Source organism: Melospiza melodia, chromosome 3 (assembly GCF_035770615.1).
Source record: "Melospiza melodia melodia isolate bMelMel2 chromosome 3, bMelMel2.pri, whole genome shotgun sequence".
NCBI classification, from domain to species: Eukaryota; Metazoa; Chordata; class Aves; order Passeriformes; family Passerellidae; genus Melospiza; species Melospiza melodia.
In genome coordinates, this window is record NC_086196.1 from 41,072,653 (window position 1) to 41,090,237 (window position 17,585).

The following is a 17,585-nucleotide window of genomic DNA, read 5'->3' on the forward strand; positions in this document are numbered from 1 at the left end:
CTGAGCGACTCAGCTTGCAAAAACTCATTTAAATATAAATGCATAAAATAAAAATAAAAAATCCAAAACAACAACCCAAACTGGACTATGTATGTGCTAAAAGCCCTTTTTGTGATTGCTGAATCTATAGCATTATTGACATTTCATTGTAGCTGAGGGATTACAGAGGAAGAGCTTCCCAGCTTTCCTTAAGTTTAATCCTTGCATGACATGTTTGTTAACTGGAATCCCCACGTTACCAGTCTGGATTGGATTGGTGCCACACCGTGTGCACACGTGCCACAAATGGAAGGTAGGGAATCCTGGGATGAGGTGAAGAGACGCAGTCCCTGTTACTTCAAGTTTCTTCCTTCATAAATTCATTGGTTTTGTGCCTCATTTGGAACTTTTTCACCAATCTTAAAGGCCAGAGCAGTTCCACCTTTGTGCTGCACGCTTCAGCTGAGGCGCTTCCGTGGGAAGTTCACTTGGTGCTGCTGCTCTCCTCGTAGGGAGGCACTGGGTCTGGAGAGGGCTCAGCGCGAGCCTCCTCCAGGGAAGTCTTCATGGTGGCCTCCTCGTAGGACGGAGGCAAGCACACCGAGAGGAAGGTGGCGTCGGGGACCAGCGTGGAGTAGTGGAAGCTCTGCTCGCTGCTCCAGGGCAGGGCCGAGAGGAAGTGGGGCCCGTCGTGCTCGGGCAGGGCCTCGGGAAGGTCGATGCTGAAGATCTGGCCCTGCGGAGCGGGGCGCTGGCAGCGGCGGTACAGGAAGAGCAGCAGGAATGCCAGGAAGAGCATCATGGTGGCAGGCAGGATGATACACAGAAAGGGCTCTATGTCGTCTTTGGTTGAGCTTGTCTGCTGTCTGCTCTGTAACCAAAGCAAATGGAAAGGGTGTTGGATTCCTGGAGATCCCTTAATCAGAGAGAAAAACCACATTCCCCATCTCTGCCTTGTGACATAGCGGTTGCTTTTCTAAATTTCTTTCTCTCTACACCAGTATCAATCAAGGAATATGTTTTGCAGACTCATGAATTCTATTTACTGGCCAATTAAACAAATTACAACCAGAGACAAAAAACCCCAGAGAAGTTTCTAAGAGTGTTGGATTTTTAGAAAACCCTGTCTCCAATGGGGGAAAAACCCCAAAACCTGGAAGTATATGCCATTTTTTATGACATTTTATTACTCTTCGATTATAGCAGGAGACTGGTCAATTTTCAGGATACTGGTCAAGCTTTTAAAATTTGGGAGAACATTGAATTGCAGATGAATAATGCTGGTGATCCACCACCTGGTGTTGCTTCTTTGTGTTTGGAAAACTGTTTAAAGAACAAATATTACAGCAAATAACCCTTTCAAACAGAGGCCATTGCCTACAATACCTGCTCTTTGGGTTGTTCTAACCTCACAGGCCAGTTCCAACAGTTCCAAATAAAACACAGTGTTTTTTCTTGGACAGGACAGCTTGGACTGGACCTCTTGAGCTTGCTCTGCCAGTGATCCAAGAATCATTTTTCCTGTTTAGAACTACAGAAAAAGAACTTCTGGTGTAAGAGAAGTAACAGTTGTGACTGCAGTGTTAGCTTTGTTTTCTGCAAATGTAGCACAAAAGATCTTTGTCCCACAGCTTTTGAATTGTGATGTCATGTTAACTGGAGTAATAACCTATGAGAAAAACCAACAAAGCCTTTTGTGCTTTTGTATTGTATTAGATTTAGTTTTAAAATTTAGTATATCTTGTTTCCAGTCTGACTCCATCTTCCAATGATTGGATCTCATTCAGAGTCTAGTCTAGGGCAGAAGGAAAACCCAAACTTTATAATGCTGTTTATCAAGTCATTCCCTTTGTAAGCTCTTGGCTAATGCTGTGAGGTGCCTTTTCCACATTGCATGGTGAGACTAAACTGGTCCATGGATCTGATTTCCTTTATTTTGAGTGAAAGTGCCATTCAGGCTAGGAGAACTTCAGTGATTCTTTCCCCCAAGGGTTTGGAAGCCGGAATGCAAACTGGCCTGTTTGCAGCAATGGCTTTGTGAAAAGAACAGTAACTCCAGCATCTCCTTTTTAGTCTACAAAAAAAATTATGTTCTTATTCTTCCAGGAATCACAGTCATTCTTCCAGCTACAAAATCACACTGTAATCTACATTCAACAGCTTATCTACTGGTCAATTGTAACCTCTTTGCTTTGTTGTCATATTACGAAATTATTATTATGTGTCATGCCTAAGAAAAATAAAATAAATAGGCATTGACTCCTAACAAATAATGTAGGGGACATTACTGCTTTTCTATTTTTTCTCTAAGGTATTGCGGGTCAGAAGCTAAATGCATTAAAGTAATTTTAAAATACACTGAAATCTTTGCAGATTAGCTATGAAGCTATTTTTTCTCCAATGGTCTTTTACCCCAAAAAAAGAATATTAAAGAACTATTTTATATTTATTGATACTTTTTATTAAAGATTTTCTGGCTGTAAAAGCTGTTGTCTTACCTGACCATTCAATGGGTGTCAGGAAAGAGCAGAATTGGAAGAAATTGTTCTAGCTGTTCTTCCAATGCAAACATTAAATAATTTCTTAAAAATTCGGGGATTTAAAAAAAAGTTTGTTAATGCTTCTCTAGCGTGCCTTATGATATGCATAAAACATTTCAAGAGAAAATGAGAAAAAAGCATTCAGCAGTATTATGTTAGTGCTCTGTGTATGTGGAGACACACTGATACTGATGTGTTACCAATACTCTCACAGTAAATATTGAGAAGAGCTGAGTTTATAATGGACAGCATTATTCCTGATTAATGAAGAGCTTGTTTTTAAAATCCAAGTCTAAGTTTTGGGTTTAATTTGTAGGAAGAAGGCTTTCATACAGGTTGTTTATCTCAGGATCTGAGTTGTACAGTGTTCTGGTGGTTTGTGAGGACAGGGAGTGAGATTGCCAGTGTTTCCTACATGAGATTAGTAAAAGGTACTTACAGCCCCAATTATCATTTAAACTCAGTGCAGCTTCCCTATGAATTTCACTGCAGTGATATTTGCATGTTAAATGATGGCCAAGGACTCAGTGTATCCTTCATGTGCTGCTGGGGGCACAGGCAAGAGTGAGGGCTGTAAGACAAGGCCTTGCTTGGATTACTGGATTTCAGAATACTGGATTTCAGAAGGGAAGGAAAGGTTAGGCTTGATGGAAGGAATTAACAAATGGTCTTGGGTCTCAGGGAAATATACTTTGCTCCAAAGCCTTGACGGAAACCAGAGGTCTTGGGCCTTGCAATGAAGTACCTATTAAGAGAAATGTGCAAAGTATATTATTGTTGGAGGGCACAGTTCACATCTAATGGTAAAAAAATGGAAGGAGTGCAACTATCTGTAGTATGAGCTGGCTCAGATGGCAACCTCAGTCTGTGAGGTAGCCACAAAAAGACACCTTGAGCATCAGTGGGTTACTGGCCTGAAAATCCATCTTGTTTAAAGGCCCTCAAAGAGTTACCTATAGCACTATTTCTAAAATTGCAAAATCGAGCTCTCAAGCCTAAATAAATGCCAGCATTTTTGAAATCTGTGAAATCCTTAATTTGCTCGGCAACACATACAGTTTTTACTTATATTATTGTGCACAAAGTGCCTCCTCAGGGTTGTGATAGATTGCTTAGGGAAGAAGATGAGCACCACAATACCTAGATTTTCATTGCAGACCCCTTCCGACTGAACTACTCCTATTTTATCCTATTCTATTTCAAAATAACCACAGTAACCAGTGCCTGGTGGCTGCCTATTCAGTAATGTGTGCAAAAGAAGACATAATAAATTTGTTTAGTTTGTTCTTTTGTTTCACAACTACTGTATAGTTGTTGAAGAACAGTAAATGACTTTTACTATGATCTGCAACTTAGAGGCATGTAAAGCAGATAGGATTAAGAATTAGGCAATATTATAGAATTATAAAATATGCTGAGTTAGAGGGTACTCATCAGGATCATTGATCTCAACTCCTGGCCCTGTGCAGGACACCCCAAGAGCCACACCATGTGCCTTAGAGCATTGTCCAAATGATTTTTGAACTCTGTCAGGCTTGGTGCTGTGACCACTGCCCTGGGGAGGCTGTTCCAGTGCCCAATCACCCTCTGAGTGAAAAATCTTTCCTCATGTCTAACCTAAACCTCCCCTGACTCAGCTTCATGCTTTTTCTGCATGCTAACAGGTGACAATAAAGACTGGTATTTCCTGCCAAACATTACATGGACTGATTTTACTTTGAGATGTAGTTCCAAAAGGACAATGATGGACCTCTTGTATGTATACCAGTATAAATATATCAAATGTATTAGAGACAGTTGATCAATATTAGTCCCTCTTTTTCTGTTGTGCTTTTGTTTCCATTTCTGCAATGACTGCCTAAAGGGCTACTGAAGAATATTGCAAAGATCTTAACATAAAGACTTGGAAAATCTAATAGGCATTAAAAAAATTACACTAAAAATGGGCATAATTTTAATACAATGAATCAAAGGTCACTTAAAAAAAATTCTGAAATGCCAAACTAAAACTTGTTCTAAACTGACCTAAAACTAACTTCTGCAGCTGAAGCTCTAAAACTAGAAAAGTAACCACTGTGTATAGGTATCAGGAATAACTGCCAGAACCGGAAAATAAAATTTTCTAGAAATCAAACTCAGTCTTCATTAATTGAAAGTAATACAACTGCAGAACATATTTAAGGTAAAATCCTCTACTGATTTATATCTGAAAGTTTCTACACCAGGCATATGAAGTGACTGATGGAATTATTAATTGACTGGTTTTGTTTGATGCTGCTTCATTGGAGACCAGTGTGCTCTGCCTGTGTCATCACAAGCATCTATTGTCAGGTTTGTAAGTGACAAAAATAAGGATCTGACTTCCAGCATAAAACAAGTTACAGACACATAAATATGGGAAAATGCCCTTTTTAAAATAGAGAAAGGCAGAAAAGAGCATGGAAGTAAAAGAGATCATATTTCCAAAATGTCCTGTTTTACCAGAACTGATTCTTAGTAGGATATAGTTTGGACATTGCTTATTCTCATCCTTTCATTTATTTATTTCTAGGGACTGAAGCAGAGGGTCAGTTTCCCCCAGCTACTGAGCACACACTGGAAGGAGAAAAGCCTTTCATTCGTAATCTGTCTGCCAATGTTTTGTTAACATGCTGAGCATGTACAGTTGCCAGCTTACAGATTATGTGACCCATATCAGCTGAGATGAGCTTTCACTCGTGCCTGCTGGAAAAGGAATGAAAGGCAGAGTGTGGCTGAGTTGTGTGGGATATCCATGAGGAGTAAAGGAATGGGCTTGGAGCTGAGCTGTGTGTCTGGAAAAAGGGGGGCAGTACCTGCCTTGGGAGGGAATGACCTCACAAAGCAAAACGTGAGATTAAGGGAAGCTTTTGTGTGAGGATGGAAAAAATGAAAGTTTATTTTGCTTACTGAAATTCCCATTGAAGTGATTGAGTTGTGGTAAGATTTATTATGTTCTTAATGATTTGCTAGCATGCTTAGAACTCCATTGAAATTATTTTTGCTAATACAGCCCATATTTATACTAGTATCTTTTGAAGTTGAAGCAGGAAACCAATACTTCTGAAATGTTTTAAGTGGATTTGGAACAAAGTCTGTTTTGAAGTCATTAGGGTGTGGTCCCCCCCTTAGGTTCTTTTCCAAACTCTATCCTGATCCTTGAAGCTGATTCATTATTGCCTGTAAAAAGCAAAAGCATGTAACTCTGGCAAACAGAAAAATATTTTTACGTGGCTTTGTATCCATTACTAATGACACGTAATTTAAAAGTGAGCCTGGATTTACACAGAATTTTCAAATACTTGCTGGAATGTGACTCTAGTGGTGCTGTTTGTTTCCCACTGTCAGATAAAAGCAAGTCTCAAGGTGTGAAGACATTGCCATTGCTGTTCTAACTCTGGAAATGTTACCAGTGAGGCAGACTTTCACAAAATCGTGGCAACATTTAAACACTACTTTTTGTCCTGTTTTGACACTCACACACACTCCTACCCCCATTTGTTTTGCAGCAGTACACTTTGTATATATCAGCTGAGTAATGTAGCCAGTTCATTTGCTAACGCCACATGCTTCGGACAATTACTGTGGGGCTACATGCACCTTAAGTTACCATTTTTGATCAGAGAAACCCTTTTGCTGCGTCCCAGACAAAGCCAGAAAGCAGGCTGTGTTTCCATCTCCGGGGCTGCCTCCCTCCCCCCGGCTGCATGTGATCCTCTCTGGCAGAAGTAATCAGCGCCCAGCTTAGGGAACAAGAGTTCATCGCTGCCTGCGCGGGACTCACAACATCTGCAGAGAGCCTGCCCGGCACCAGATGCAGAGCGTAAACATGCCTTTAACAGACAGGAAATCGAGGGTGCCTTATGCTTAAAAGAAGTAATTAAACTTCCTTACCTGCCACCCCAGCAAAATTTTTCCATCTGATGTTTTTCTCCTCTGCAAATGTGTTTTAAAAGACTTAGCAGCAATAAAGAAATGCTCCAACTCTCTGTAATTGATCAGTACTGCTTTGGTAGGTCCCAATGCCCAGGGATTTACCCTGCACTGCACACTGAGCGTGACACAGACACACACACACATGCAAAGTCAAGGGACGTGCCACAGGGATGAGCAGGGGTACAGACCTGAAGCTCTGTTTCCAGAAGCGGCCCACCCGGTTCACTGTTTAGCCAGTCATAGTTCCCCCTGTCAGCATGTCCAAAGTGTTTCAAGCTGCTGCCCAGGAGCCACCTCATGCTTTCATGGACCTGCTCTTCTGCCTTCGTGCCTCCACCTTGGCTCGCCGCGGGCGCCGCGTCTCCGCCTCCAGCCTGGACCCAGCCGGGCTGCTCGCAGCTAATGATCCCTCTCCAGCGGCATCCCCTTGCCAGCCGGAAAGGAAAAAAGAACTCAGACACCCCCTCGTCGTCAGGAAGCCAAGCAAATAGATCTCAGAGCCTCTCTCCACTTCCAACTCAATCTCTCTGGATTTGCTTCCGTGGCCTACATTACCAGCAAAGCTGGCATCAGGTATCTGGGAGCTGGGGCTGATAGCGCTCTGATTGGAGCTCTCCCTGCATTAGGATTATTAAAAGGGGAATTTGCATGTGAATCTAAGCCCACATGGTCATGACTCCATGTGGATAAATAACGCTCTATGTTTGGTTATCTAATAAACGCTATTTCCGACAAAATAAAAGAAACAAGCCCCACGCTTCTGTGTTGAGAGTGAAAGGGTAACTGAGGTGCCCCCCTCAGTTACACAGCACAAGGTGGAAGCACAATCCAGGCAGGTTTTTGTTCCCTGTTGCTGAAACATACAGAAAAGAAAAGTGTTTTCTGAGTAGAGAGGCAAGGACACGAGGCTAAATGCTGTACTGAATTATTTAGCAGTGTTAGGATGTAGATGTTAATGATAAATCCAGAGAGAGAGCTCTGCCAGGAAAGCTTTGGTCACTGTGGGAGTGTGTGATTGCTTCTGGTAAGAACGAGTTGTCAGTTCAGTTAAATCAGGTTAACAGTTTTCTAGGCTACTTGTTAAATGACATTGTTTCCAGTGAGAAGACTCTGTTTATCCCCCAAAAGAAACATGAATGAACGTATTTCTCTCATGTGTGGTAACTTCTGAAGAGAGGACTCTTAAACCTGAGTTAAACCTTGTGCTGCAAAGCTGCAGGTGCCTTTTGCTGCCTTGCTGTGGGCAGAGGGAAAAGCTGTCACTAAATTTCCCTTTCATCTCTGCAACTGTTCAGCTGTGGTGCACTTTTCATGATTTCTCAAGGCTTATCTGTCCTAGCAAAAGTTGTGCTTAGGTCCGATGATAGAAACTGGGTTAGAATCTTAACCTCTTACTTCTTGCTTGGACTTTTTTTCATCAACTTTTGTTTTAGTTCATGGCTCCCAGAAAAGGGCGGGTGTAGCTGGCAGTGGCAGGCTCTGCTCCTGGAGCCCCAGCAGTGGCAGCCGGCGGTGCCAGCACTCACCATTTCCAGCAGGAGGACCCTGCAAGAACCTGCTCCAAAACTGGCTGTGATCCCTGTGTCTGCAGCTTGCAGGAGGGATTCACCCTGCAGGTGAACCACGGCTGTGTGGTAGTTTGATAAACCTATCCCAGTTTGTTAATGAATTTGCCAGGTGAGCAGTGGACAGGGAAAAACAATATTGCATGAAGGGCTGGTCTTGCAGCTGAAGCAGCCACATCATTGCTGGTAACCAAACTCTTGCTTCTGCTGAGGTGCTCCTGTGTGAAGCTGGAAATCTCACCTCAGCAAAGCCTTTGCATGCTTCTCCTCCTTTCCTCAATGCCTCGCTTGTTGGAAAGCACTTTCAGAGGTGGTGAGTGTGTCCAGCCACCAGCACCAGGGCAGTCACACTGTGACTTACTTACAATGCCCACTGAGAAGCCAGGTCCTAAACATGGATTAGCAGGTCACAGTCAAAATAGTAAAAATTTCTCTTGGTGTCTCAACACCTTGTAGAAAAGCAAGAATAACAACCACCTTTCCCAAACCACTGTTAATAAAATTAATTCCTTTCAGGAGCCTTGAGACTGTGTAGCTTAAATCTATAATCTCACAAGCAAGCAGGAAACATTCGTATACCATCTTAATTAGGGTCTTAGTGCAGCCCCTAAGATTATTAATGCTATTTTTAAAACCTTGATATAAATTTGCCTTGGGACTGTGCATGAATAATGAGAAGTAAAAAATATGTTCCCTTACAGTATAAACACCTGTTTGGCATCCTTAGATTGTAGTTGATGAATTTTAGCCAAGAAAAATAAGGTGTGTACTTCTATGACCCGATTTGTCAAGTGCTGGTTTGAATACTTGACCTCTGGAAAATGTGTAAGAATGATTTAACTTTGTAGAGCTGAGGCCGAGTGGGAATTTGGGGAAATGCAGTGCCTTTCTTCAGGCAGGTAATTAGAATATAAAGTAATGATTGTCCCTCTGGCTTTTTATCTCATCAGCAGAGCCAGCAGCAAGATTATTGAGTGTGATTGGGATACTGTCTGCTGCCAGGGGTCAGGTGTCCACTTGCGGCACTGCCTTTGTAGAGCAGATCTGCTCCTCTGCAGAACTGAAGCAGAGCCATTCAAGACTGGGTTTCTGGTGGCAAATCTGTCGCAGATTTCTGACAGCCCTGTGGGGCTCACAGACACTGATTTTCCTTCTCACACGGAGTTCATAAATACCACTGTAGCTTGAGGCATGCTGCAGTGTGAAAGCTGGAGCAAAGAGGCTCATCCCTAATTCCAAGCCCTTGGCCAGATGTCAGGCTCACCACTTTGAAGTGTGGGTTGGGTTCAGAGATCACCAGATCTTGACATGGACAAAATGTCCTGCCCTCCTCCTCCACTGGCTTTGTTCTTTGAAATAGTTTGATCTGGAAGCTGCCAGGTCAAACAATCTGGAGAAAATAGCTGACATGGAATGGCACCACTGACTTTGATTAAAGTTTGGTGAAGGTTTGTGAAACAATGCCAAGGTGATGTTTTTAGCTGAGGCAGCGTTGGTATTATCACTTGCAGTGCCCCGGCAGAGAAGCAGGGAGAGACTTCCTGAGGAAGCCACTGCAGAAAACAGGCACCTCCACTCTCCTCAGTTCAGAACTCAAACTGTCTGTCATAAATTATTCATCTCCCTGATTGCTGAGATGTTCAAGGCTTGCAGTGTAATTCTAGGCTATAATGCCACCAATATTGGTAGGGAACACAATATCCACAGTGCCTTAGACAACCTTTCAAGTTTCTTGATACTTTCTTCCCCCAGTTTCTTTTACTGCTGCCCACAGGTGCTGGTGAAACTGCCCTGATGGAATGGCTGTGGTGCTGTGAGGGATGGTATGAGGGTTAATCTGAATAATGAAAAACGAGAATTTTAGTGGGTGAGGTGTTCCACTGTCAGCAATCCTGTGCTGGCAGGCGCAGATTCACCAGGAGAAATGGTGGGACAGGATGACTTTTGCCTATAACCAGCTGGCAGGTGCTTCTCTGTTCTTCAGGTGGGAGTGGTGTTAGTTTCTGTCAAATCCCTTCTCACTTGGGTAATTGAGCAAATCTGTACTTTTTTGATAAATTTTAAAATTTGTACTTTTTGGGATAAATTTTCATTATATTGAGATTTTAGCTTTACTTAGGTCTGTGAATGTGGTAACACCTGAAAAGCTCTGTGGTCATGGCAGAGTGCTGGTGGCTGAGCAGTATCCATCTGATGTATGGATGGATTGTTCTGTCTAGAGCTATGGGGTTTTATTAGGTACTTTTAGGTACTTTTTTTGTCATTTCTGTCATTCTAGGTTTGATCCCCTTCATTTACATTTGGTCATCCTTACCCTGAATTCTTGTTTTCTCTTATTTAAGAGAAAAATCTGCCACTCTATTTAAGACTGCATATATGCCAGCACAAACTGTATGGCACTTCATTCCTATTTAGCCAAAATATAGAAGCTCTTTGTTTTAGGGGGAAGGGAGGGGAGGAGGGGTTGGTTTTGTGGTTGGGTTTTTGGTGATTTGGGCTTTTTTCAGCATTTCTGAAGGACCAGCTGACTACATTATGCTTTTGGTTGCATTTGCTTTTAAAAGTGTTGCCATAAGCAAAACAAGAATTTTGCTACTTTATTAGGATGATGTTCTAAAAAGAAACAATTTTGGGTGGTGTGGCTGCAGTCAGGTTGATCTCCACACTCTCCCTTTTGTACTTTCATTATTAATATTTTTGATTTTCTTATCTCATTTCTGTTTCTAGTAAATATTTCTTGCCTCAGCCCATGATCTTTGCCTTTTTTGGCTCCAATTCTCCTCTCAAATCCTCTGAGGGAAGAAGGGGGAAAGGGGGTGGGCGAGAAAATGGCGTGTAGTTTGGAGTTTCAGTGGGAAACACTAAACTGAGGAGTACAATTCCTGAACCATGACAGCAATATGAGGAAATAAACTTCTAAGGAGAAATGTGAATGTGTGGTTAACCTTCAGGTGAGCTTTTAAAAGTAAACTTTTAATATTTCCCTCATTGTTCATTGTGTTTGATGTTGCTTACCCTGATTGTTGACCTTGTGTAGTGCTGGGCAGGCCTTAGGTACTGAACCCTCAACATCTGCAGTCCTGTGTTCAGTTTTTTGCTCAAACTGATGCAATTTTCTGCTAGAATATTGTGAATCCCTGAATGAAGTCTCCTGAGACTGTATCCAAGTACAGCAGTCGGTGTCACTACTTGTTGCTAACACAGTAGATTTTATACAAAAGAATGATCACATCTCTATATAACCTGATTTGGTTGGTATCATCTGCTGCCAAAAATCTCTTCTCTCTAGATTCCAAAGGAATTGTTCTTTCTGACATTGTTGCTTAGAACCAGTGTCAGGAGAGCACTGTTGGAGAAGCAGTAGCTCTTCTAGCTTCTGAAACTAGCTCAGTTCTTTGTCAGAGTGGAAAAAGTGGAAATTAACCTCTAAGTCCTTTGTCACCCATTTAAAGCCAGGTGAGGCTCGAGAGCAGAACTGTAGCAATAAACAGACCCTCTTACAGGTTATTGTCCCTGATTACAGGCTTAGAGAGGCCCTGATATTGCCCATCATTAGCAAGGAATCTGTAACATTTCATTTGCCTTTGTTAAAATAATTTCAACTTTTGAAAAATCAGGATGCACTTGTTCAGTATTGTACTCAGTTGTCAAGGCCTTTGGCCTTCTGGACAGGAGGGAAACTGTGGACTTCTGAATCCATATGAACTGTATTATTTGCCAGTAATTTTGAGAGGCTTTGAGTAATTTTGTACTTTTTTGCTTGAAATAAAACACATTTTGTGTACGGCTCCAATTCAGACCTCACATCCTGAAGTTTAATCTACTGATTTGAATCTAAAGATTCCTACTTCAAACTTATGGAGAAGAGACAGCCTCCTGCAACCTGTAGAATAAAGTTTGCTATAAAAATGAAATGTATTAAGAAAATATTTTATATAAAAAAGGCCCCAAATCTGTAGATGTGAGAACAACTTTATTTTCTCAAGGGCACTTGTTAATGGTTCACCTGGCCAGCAAAGTTGCAGTCAAACCTAGGTTTTAGGGTATGAGTCTTGTTACACAAAGGCAGGTCAGCTAGCCTGAAACGCAGGATGATAAATGTTAATAGATGCTAATAAAGCAGAGCTGATGGCACCCATGGACCGCAGCGGTGCCTGAAGGGGCAGAGAAAAGGGAAAACTTCTCCCCACCAGTCAGGGGGGAGTGAGGGGCTCCAAGGCAGGCGTCCTCCCCCTTGGGGTGTCCTGTTGGTGCAGCAGGTGCTGTGTGACACTGCTGGGTGTGACTCTGTGACTGTCACACCGTGGCTCTGTGGCAGCTGCCCAAACCCCCCTGGGCTGGGTTTGCTGTAGACGCCGTTTGTGTCGATTGCGCCGCGCTCGGTGCGCTGCCTGGCCTGGCTGGCTGCCGTGCCTTGTGCTTGTGTGCTAGGGGGCAATGCCTGCTGGACAACTAAAAACCCATTGCCCTTGTGGGTGCTGAAGTTACCAGCTAAAAACTGTGAGGGACAGGCCGAAGAGCTCCCTCAACGGAGCTATAGACTGGCAAATAAAATGTCAGGAGGCAGAGAGGGAAAGGGAAGAGTTAAACACAACAGGCAGATGCTCCCAGTGTAAAAGCATTTCAGAATTGACCAGTGCAAGGCCATAAGGATAAGAACAGCTGTAACAGTGGAGTATAGGTACTGTCACATTTTTCTCAGGCTGGGGACATTAGAGCTTACATGGATGCAAGTGGAAAGTATGCCATGGGATTGGAAATGAAAGGGTCTTGGTATAAGAAAAGGCAAGGCACCATGCAACACCCTCCATAGCAAACCACAGATACAAAGGCAAAGGCTTTAAGTGTGGCTTCTTAAAACAAGAGGCTTAGCCTGGCAGCAGGGAGTGGCATGGCAAACCCATCCTGAAAGAAACATGTTGTCTGAGGGATGTGTGAGTGTTTCGAGGGGAATAATTGCACACTAGAAATACCTGGACAACTGAGCTTCTGAGAACCACTACTCAGCATGGGCAGCTTTATTACTAACAGGCCAGGTTTTCAGTTAGGAAATGCAGCCCAAAAATGATATGCTGATGTGAAGGTATATAGATGTACGTGATAGTGCCTTCTGCAGAAAGCTGATGTTAAGGTGAGGGATTGTACGAGAAGGGTCAAAACAGCAGCAAAATGTACAGAGGATTCTGCTCTGAGGCTTGGTGTGGTTGAATGGATGATCTGAACAGTTCTTCCATATGTGCAGTCCTGAATTCATAATATTCATAATATATAGGAGGCTATATTGTCATTTGAGAGAGTAGTGAGAAAATATCCCCTGCAGTCAACCACTTCTGGATAGGGAATGGGAAGAGGGTGTCTGTCCCTTGGTGCATTCCAGGTCAGCCTGCATGGGCTGCATTGATGCTGTTGTGCAAAATGTTGCTCCTGTGTGGATCTTCAGGGCCAGCCAGAGTTGTGCAGAGGGGAAAGCCCAAAGCCAGACTGATTAAATGTGCATTTTCTCTTTGGGGAAACAGAAGATTTTGCTTGGAGCAGAGGTGGCCAAAGGGAATCAGTTGTGAAAAGAACATCTGAAGCAGCTATTTCATTCTGCTCCAAGATGGGGATCCTCTCACCCCTTTTCCAGGAATATCCTCCTCACTCTCTGTGCCAAGTGAGTTGGTGTGCTAACAGCAGGAGGAGCCAGGTGGCTGCTGAGGGGCAATGGGGCCTGTAGGGGCGAGCATTTACAATGTGCCCAGGTTGTAGGGGCAGCTCAAGGCCTGACTGGTTAGAGGCATTTACATTCTGATGTTGCTCTTCAGGGTTTAGGGAGTTTTTAAACTTTATTTTACGCCAACCGTTACTTTTTGCTATGTGCAGGGTGTATCCTCCTTGAGAGGGATGCTTGTCCAGCCAGACTGGCTTGGTTTGATGGCTCAGGCTCTAAAAGAGACAGTAAGAGTGGTGTAGTTTGGCACTTGTGCCCTGCCTCGGGTTCCTCTTTGTCATCCTCTTTTTCTTCTGCAGTCACTGCAGATCTGTGATGTTGTTAGAACAACACAGCATAGTCTATATACCCCACAATCCCCTACAACAGACCCTCAATAGTGGTCATCCTTCTTGCCCTACTCTCAGCACAGCTCTACCTAAAAAACTGAAAATGTGTGAGAAAAAACACATGTAGCAAACTACATTAAAATATTTCCCTTTTTCTTTTAACCTTCATGCTCGGCTTTGCAAACTAATAATCTTTATTCTCTTGGGTTTGGGCCTGGTCACAAGAGCCTGCATTGAGATATTCAATTATTTAGTGTCCTTTTAAAAGAAAAGGTAATGCACACAAGAGAGATGTAAGATCTGCTCTGGTGACCATCCCTGCAGCTGGGATTTTAAAAGAACATTTTTGTCAGGGCCCTTGTGCTTGTGGTGCCAGCATTGCAATTGTACCCAGAAACCAAATCCTCTGTTTTCTCAAGGGACAATGAATTGTTTTTGCAAGTAAGCAAACCAACCAAGAGCCTTGTCACCCTCCCCTCCTCACATGAGTTACTGCAATACCTTTTCAAAACCATTTTTCACTTTCTCATTATGTTTGACATTATTGTTTCTCAAGCTTGAAGATTTGTCTTTTTTGACCTCCTAGACAAAATTACTTATAAGATAGATTTCAGTATAGCATCTTACCCAGTTTTATTTTGATCTCTTCCTCTCCCTGTAATCTCTGGAACAAAGAACCTGATTTGAAGTACAAAGCGGTCTGCTGGGAGTATAATGTAACATTAAAAACATAGTAAATAATTTATAAATGCTACCTAGAAAAGTATTCCACATTATTTTAAGTAATTTTGTTTGACTATGGTAGGGAATGAACATAATAAGAGATCAGAAGTGGTCACACTAACCACAGCGAAGAAAAATATTTCAGGTTGGGCATAATTTCTCAGAGCTGGCAAATCAGAAGTATTGGCTCTCCTTTATGGATACATACTTCCCAGCAATTATAGTGTAGACAAAGGCACAAATCTCTTGTTAAAACAAAACAAAAAATCATCCAGTTTTATTGCTATGAATTTCTATCAGGAGTCAGAAAATTGCACATGCAGCCTGGCTGATAGGTTGGGTTCTGGTGTTTTGTGGGTTTGTTTTTTTTTTTTTCTTCCTTCCAGTATAAGAGTAGGACCTAGCTGACCTGTGCTTACATCTAAATTGTTCTGATTTATTTTGGATTCTGTTGAGTTTTGAAATCTGTATACTGACTGCACTCTTCTAGGACTCTGTCTTTGGATAAAGACTTCAATTTGTGTTTGTTTGCAGTGATATTAGATGTTAAGAGGTTTATCCTGATGCTAGCTTCTTTGCCAGAAGCTCCAAAATCAGAGATCACTTTGCATTTCTCAGAGCTCTGTGGACAGAATCCCAGCCTCCTTCTGCTTCTTTCAGCTTCTGCAATAGGTTTGCTCAGTGAACCAAAAGGTTTCTTCATCTGGAAAATGTGATCAGGAAGTATCTGTCCTGGAGAGAGCATGCTTCCAGCAGGCTTACTGAAAATATTATCCCATTTTTACCTGAGTGCTTGGGGGTATGGATGTGACAGTGGTCTCCTATCCAACCCTACTGTGCCCCACCTGCTCCATCCAAAGTGTGTTTCCCTTTTGTCTTGTACCTGAAGTCCCTGCTGGTACCTCTAGCTTGCCTTTCTGAATTCCTCCTATAAACAATCTTTGCTGCTGTTTTTCTCTTTTGGGATTTTTTCCTCCTCTTGCCAGATTATCTCACAGATCTACTACTTTGGGATAAGCAAGAGGCCAGAGCATATGTTTAGATACTTTGGACCATTTTGAGGTCAAAGACAAATTTTTTTCTTGCTTGGATGGTCATCCCACCTGAAAAATGGTAGCAGTAACACTGGGCACTCCTTTGGCACCTTGTCAAAAAATAAAAATTACTCATTAAGAAACAATTAGTCTGGCTTGGTATCAGGGAAGCATTTAACATTTAGTATAACACAGATTAATACTGTGTAGCCAGTGACAAACTTACATTGTGAAAACATGAATGAGTTCAGTGAATCCACTGAAGTGAAGAGCATGTCTGAGATTCAATGGTGCGCCTGTTTAATTCCTTTTAAAATTTTCTTTATTGCTTTTGGAGGTATTTGTTGACACCTGTTTTCTTTGGCAAGTGCTCTTAACACTCTGCTCCTCAACAGAAGAACAAGAACAGGTGTCTCCTAGGTAAGTCTAGTGGCAGCAGAAGCCACTCTAGCCTGACCCAGCATCAGTGGGAAGGCAACTGGGAATTTGTACATGTAAGGAGTGAGAGGAATAGTGGAGCATTACTTTCTGTATTTACTCTGCTGCTGTTTCACATTACTGAATGCTCTTTAGGAGGAAATGAAAATCTTTCTAATGGGATCTAAATGAGACGTGTGGAGCAGCAGAAGGTAGTTCCCTGGAATGAAATTAGATCTGACGGCTGGGATTTAACACACTCTCTTTTGCCAGAAGTGTGTAAGATTATTAAAGCATCACAACCTCATTTGGTTGTTTTGTAATCTGTTCTTAACCTTCATGCTGATGAGGCTGTTATGTAACAACCAGTGAAGGCCAGGCCTTATGTTGCTTCAGTGTATGGGAGCCCATGCCCAGAGACCCCAGTGGGGACAGGTGGAAAGCTGGCTGCATTTTCCCCTCTTGAGATTATGTGGAAAACTTGCTTTTGGGCTGTGGGTAGCATCCCTGACCATAGAGAAGTGTATCCTAAGGTTTGCTGTGTGATGCTATGTCTTGTCACTGAAACACTTGTGCTTTCAGGAAGCCCATGGCAGTTCTCTTGAAAGGGACACTGCAAACCCCCTCTCCTTCAGTACCTAAATTTTGGCTGCATACAGAAGCAGGGGTGACTGCTGTAAAGAAGGTGTTTATTATTTTAATTAAATTAAAGGTTTTTCTTCAACAGGAGCAATCTTTGGTTTGACTAATCAAAAGAGGGATCTTGGTGACAGGGACAACCCTTGCTGAGCTCTCATTTTAGCACAATGAAACATTGCAGTGTCCATGCACTGTTTACTGGGAACACCTGAGGAGTGCTAGCTAAGCTGTCTGTGGTCAGGGAATGCCCAGCTTAAAAATCCAACACAAGTCTGGCTGTGAATGAGAGCTCTGAGCAATCCATCTCTAATGAAATCAGAGCCAACAGTATTCTCCTAATTCAAGAGAGAATACCGAGGGGAATACTGAAGAGGGAGAAATGTTTCACCTGTCTAGATGCATCAAAATTCTTCAGCATCTACTTGCACCTTTAACTATCTCAGTACCTTCATCCTTCTCCACCCCACAAACTCAGACTTTGGCTAGAAGTGCTGTAAGAGTAATTTGTCAGTGTTTAGATCTCAGTTTCCATCAAAAACACAAAGCAGTTCAGAGTAACTAAATTCCCAAGGCCATCCATGAAAACTGCAGTTCCTGCTAGTGCATACCAAGTATTTCAGGCCCTTTCTCCGCTCTGTTCCTTTGCTTCATCATGAATTGTACAATAACTTCCATTAGAAAAAAACAAAGCATAA

The 17,585-nt window shown here is 42.4% G+C and overlaps 1 protein-coding gene across 1 annotated transcript; it reads right to left on the reverse strand.

Annotated features, from left to right (window-relative positions):
- SMIM28 (small integral membrane protein 28) lies at positions 1-6,772 on the reverse strand. The gene is made up of 2 exons (XM_063153456.1): positions 6,662-6,772; positions 1-850 (listed from the first exon to the last, which is right to left on the reverse strand). Exons 1-2 carry the CDS (start codon positions 6,770-6,772, stop codon positions 464-466), a joined length of 498 nt encoding a protein of 165 aa, XP_063009526.1. The 3' UTR covers positions 1-463.
- Between the last annotated feature and the right edge of the window lie 10,813 nt (positions 6,773-17,585).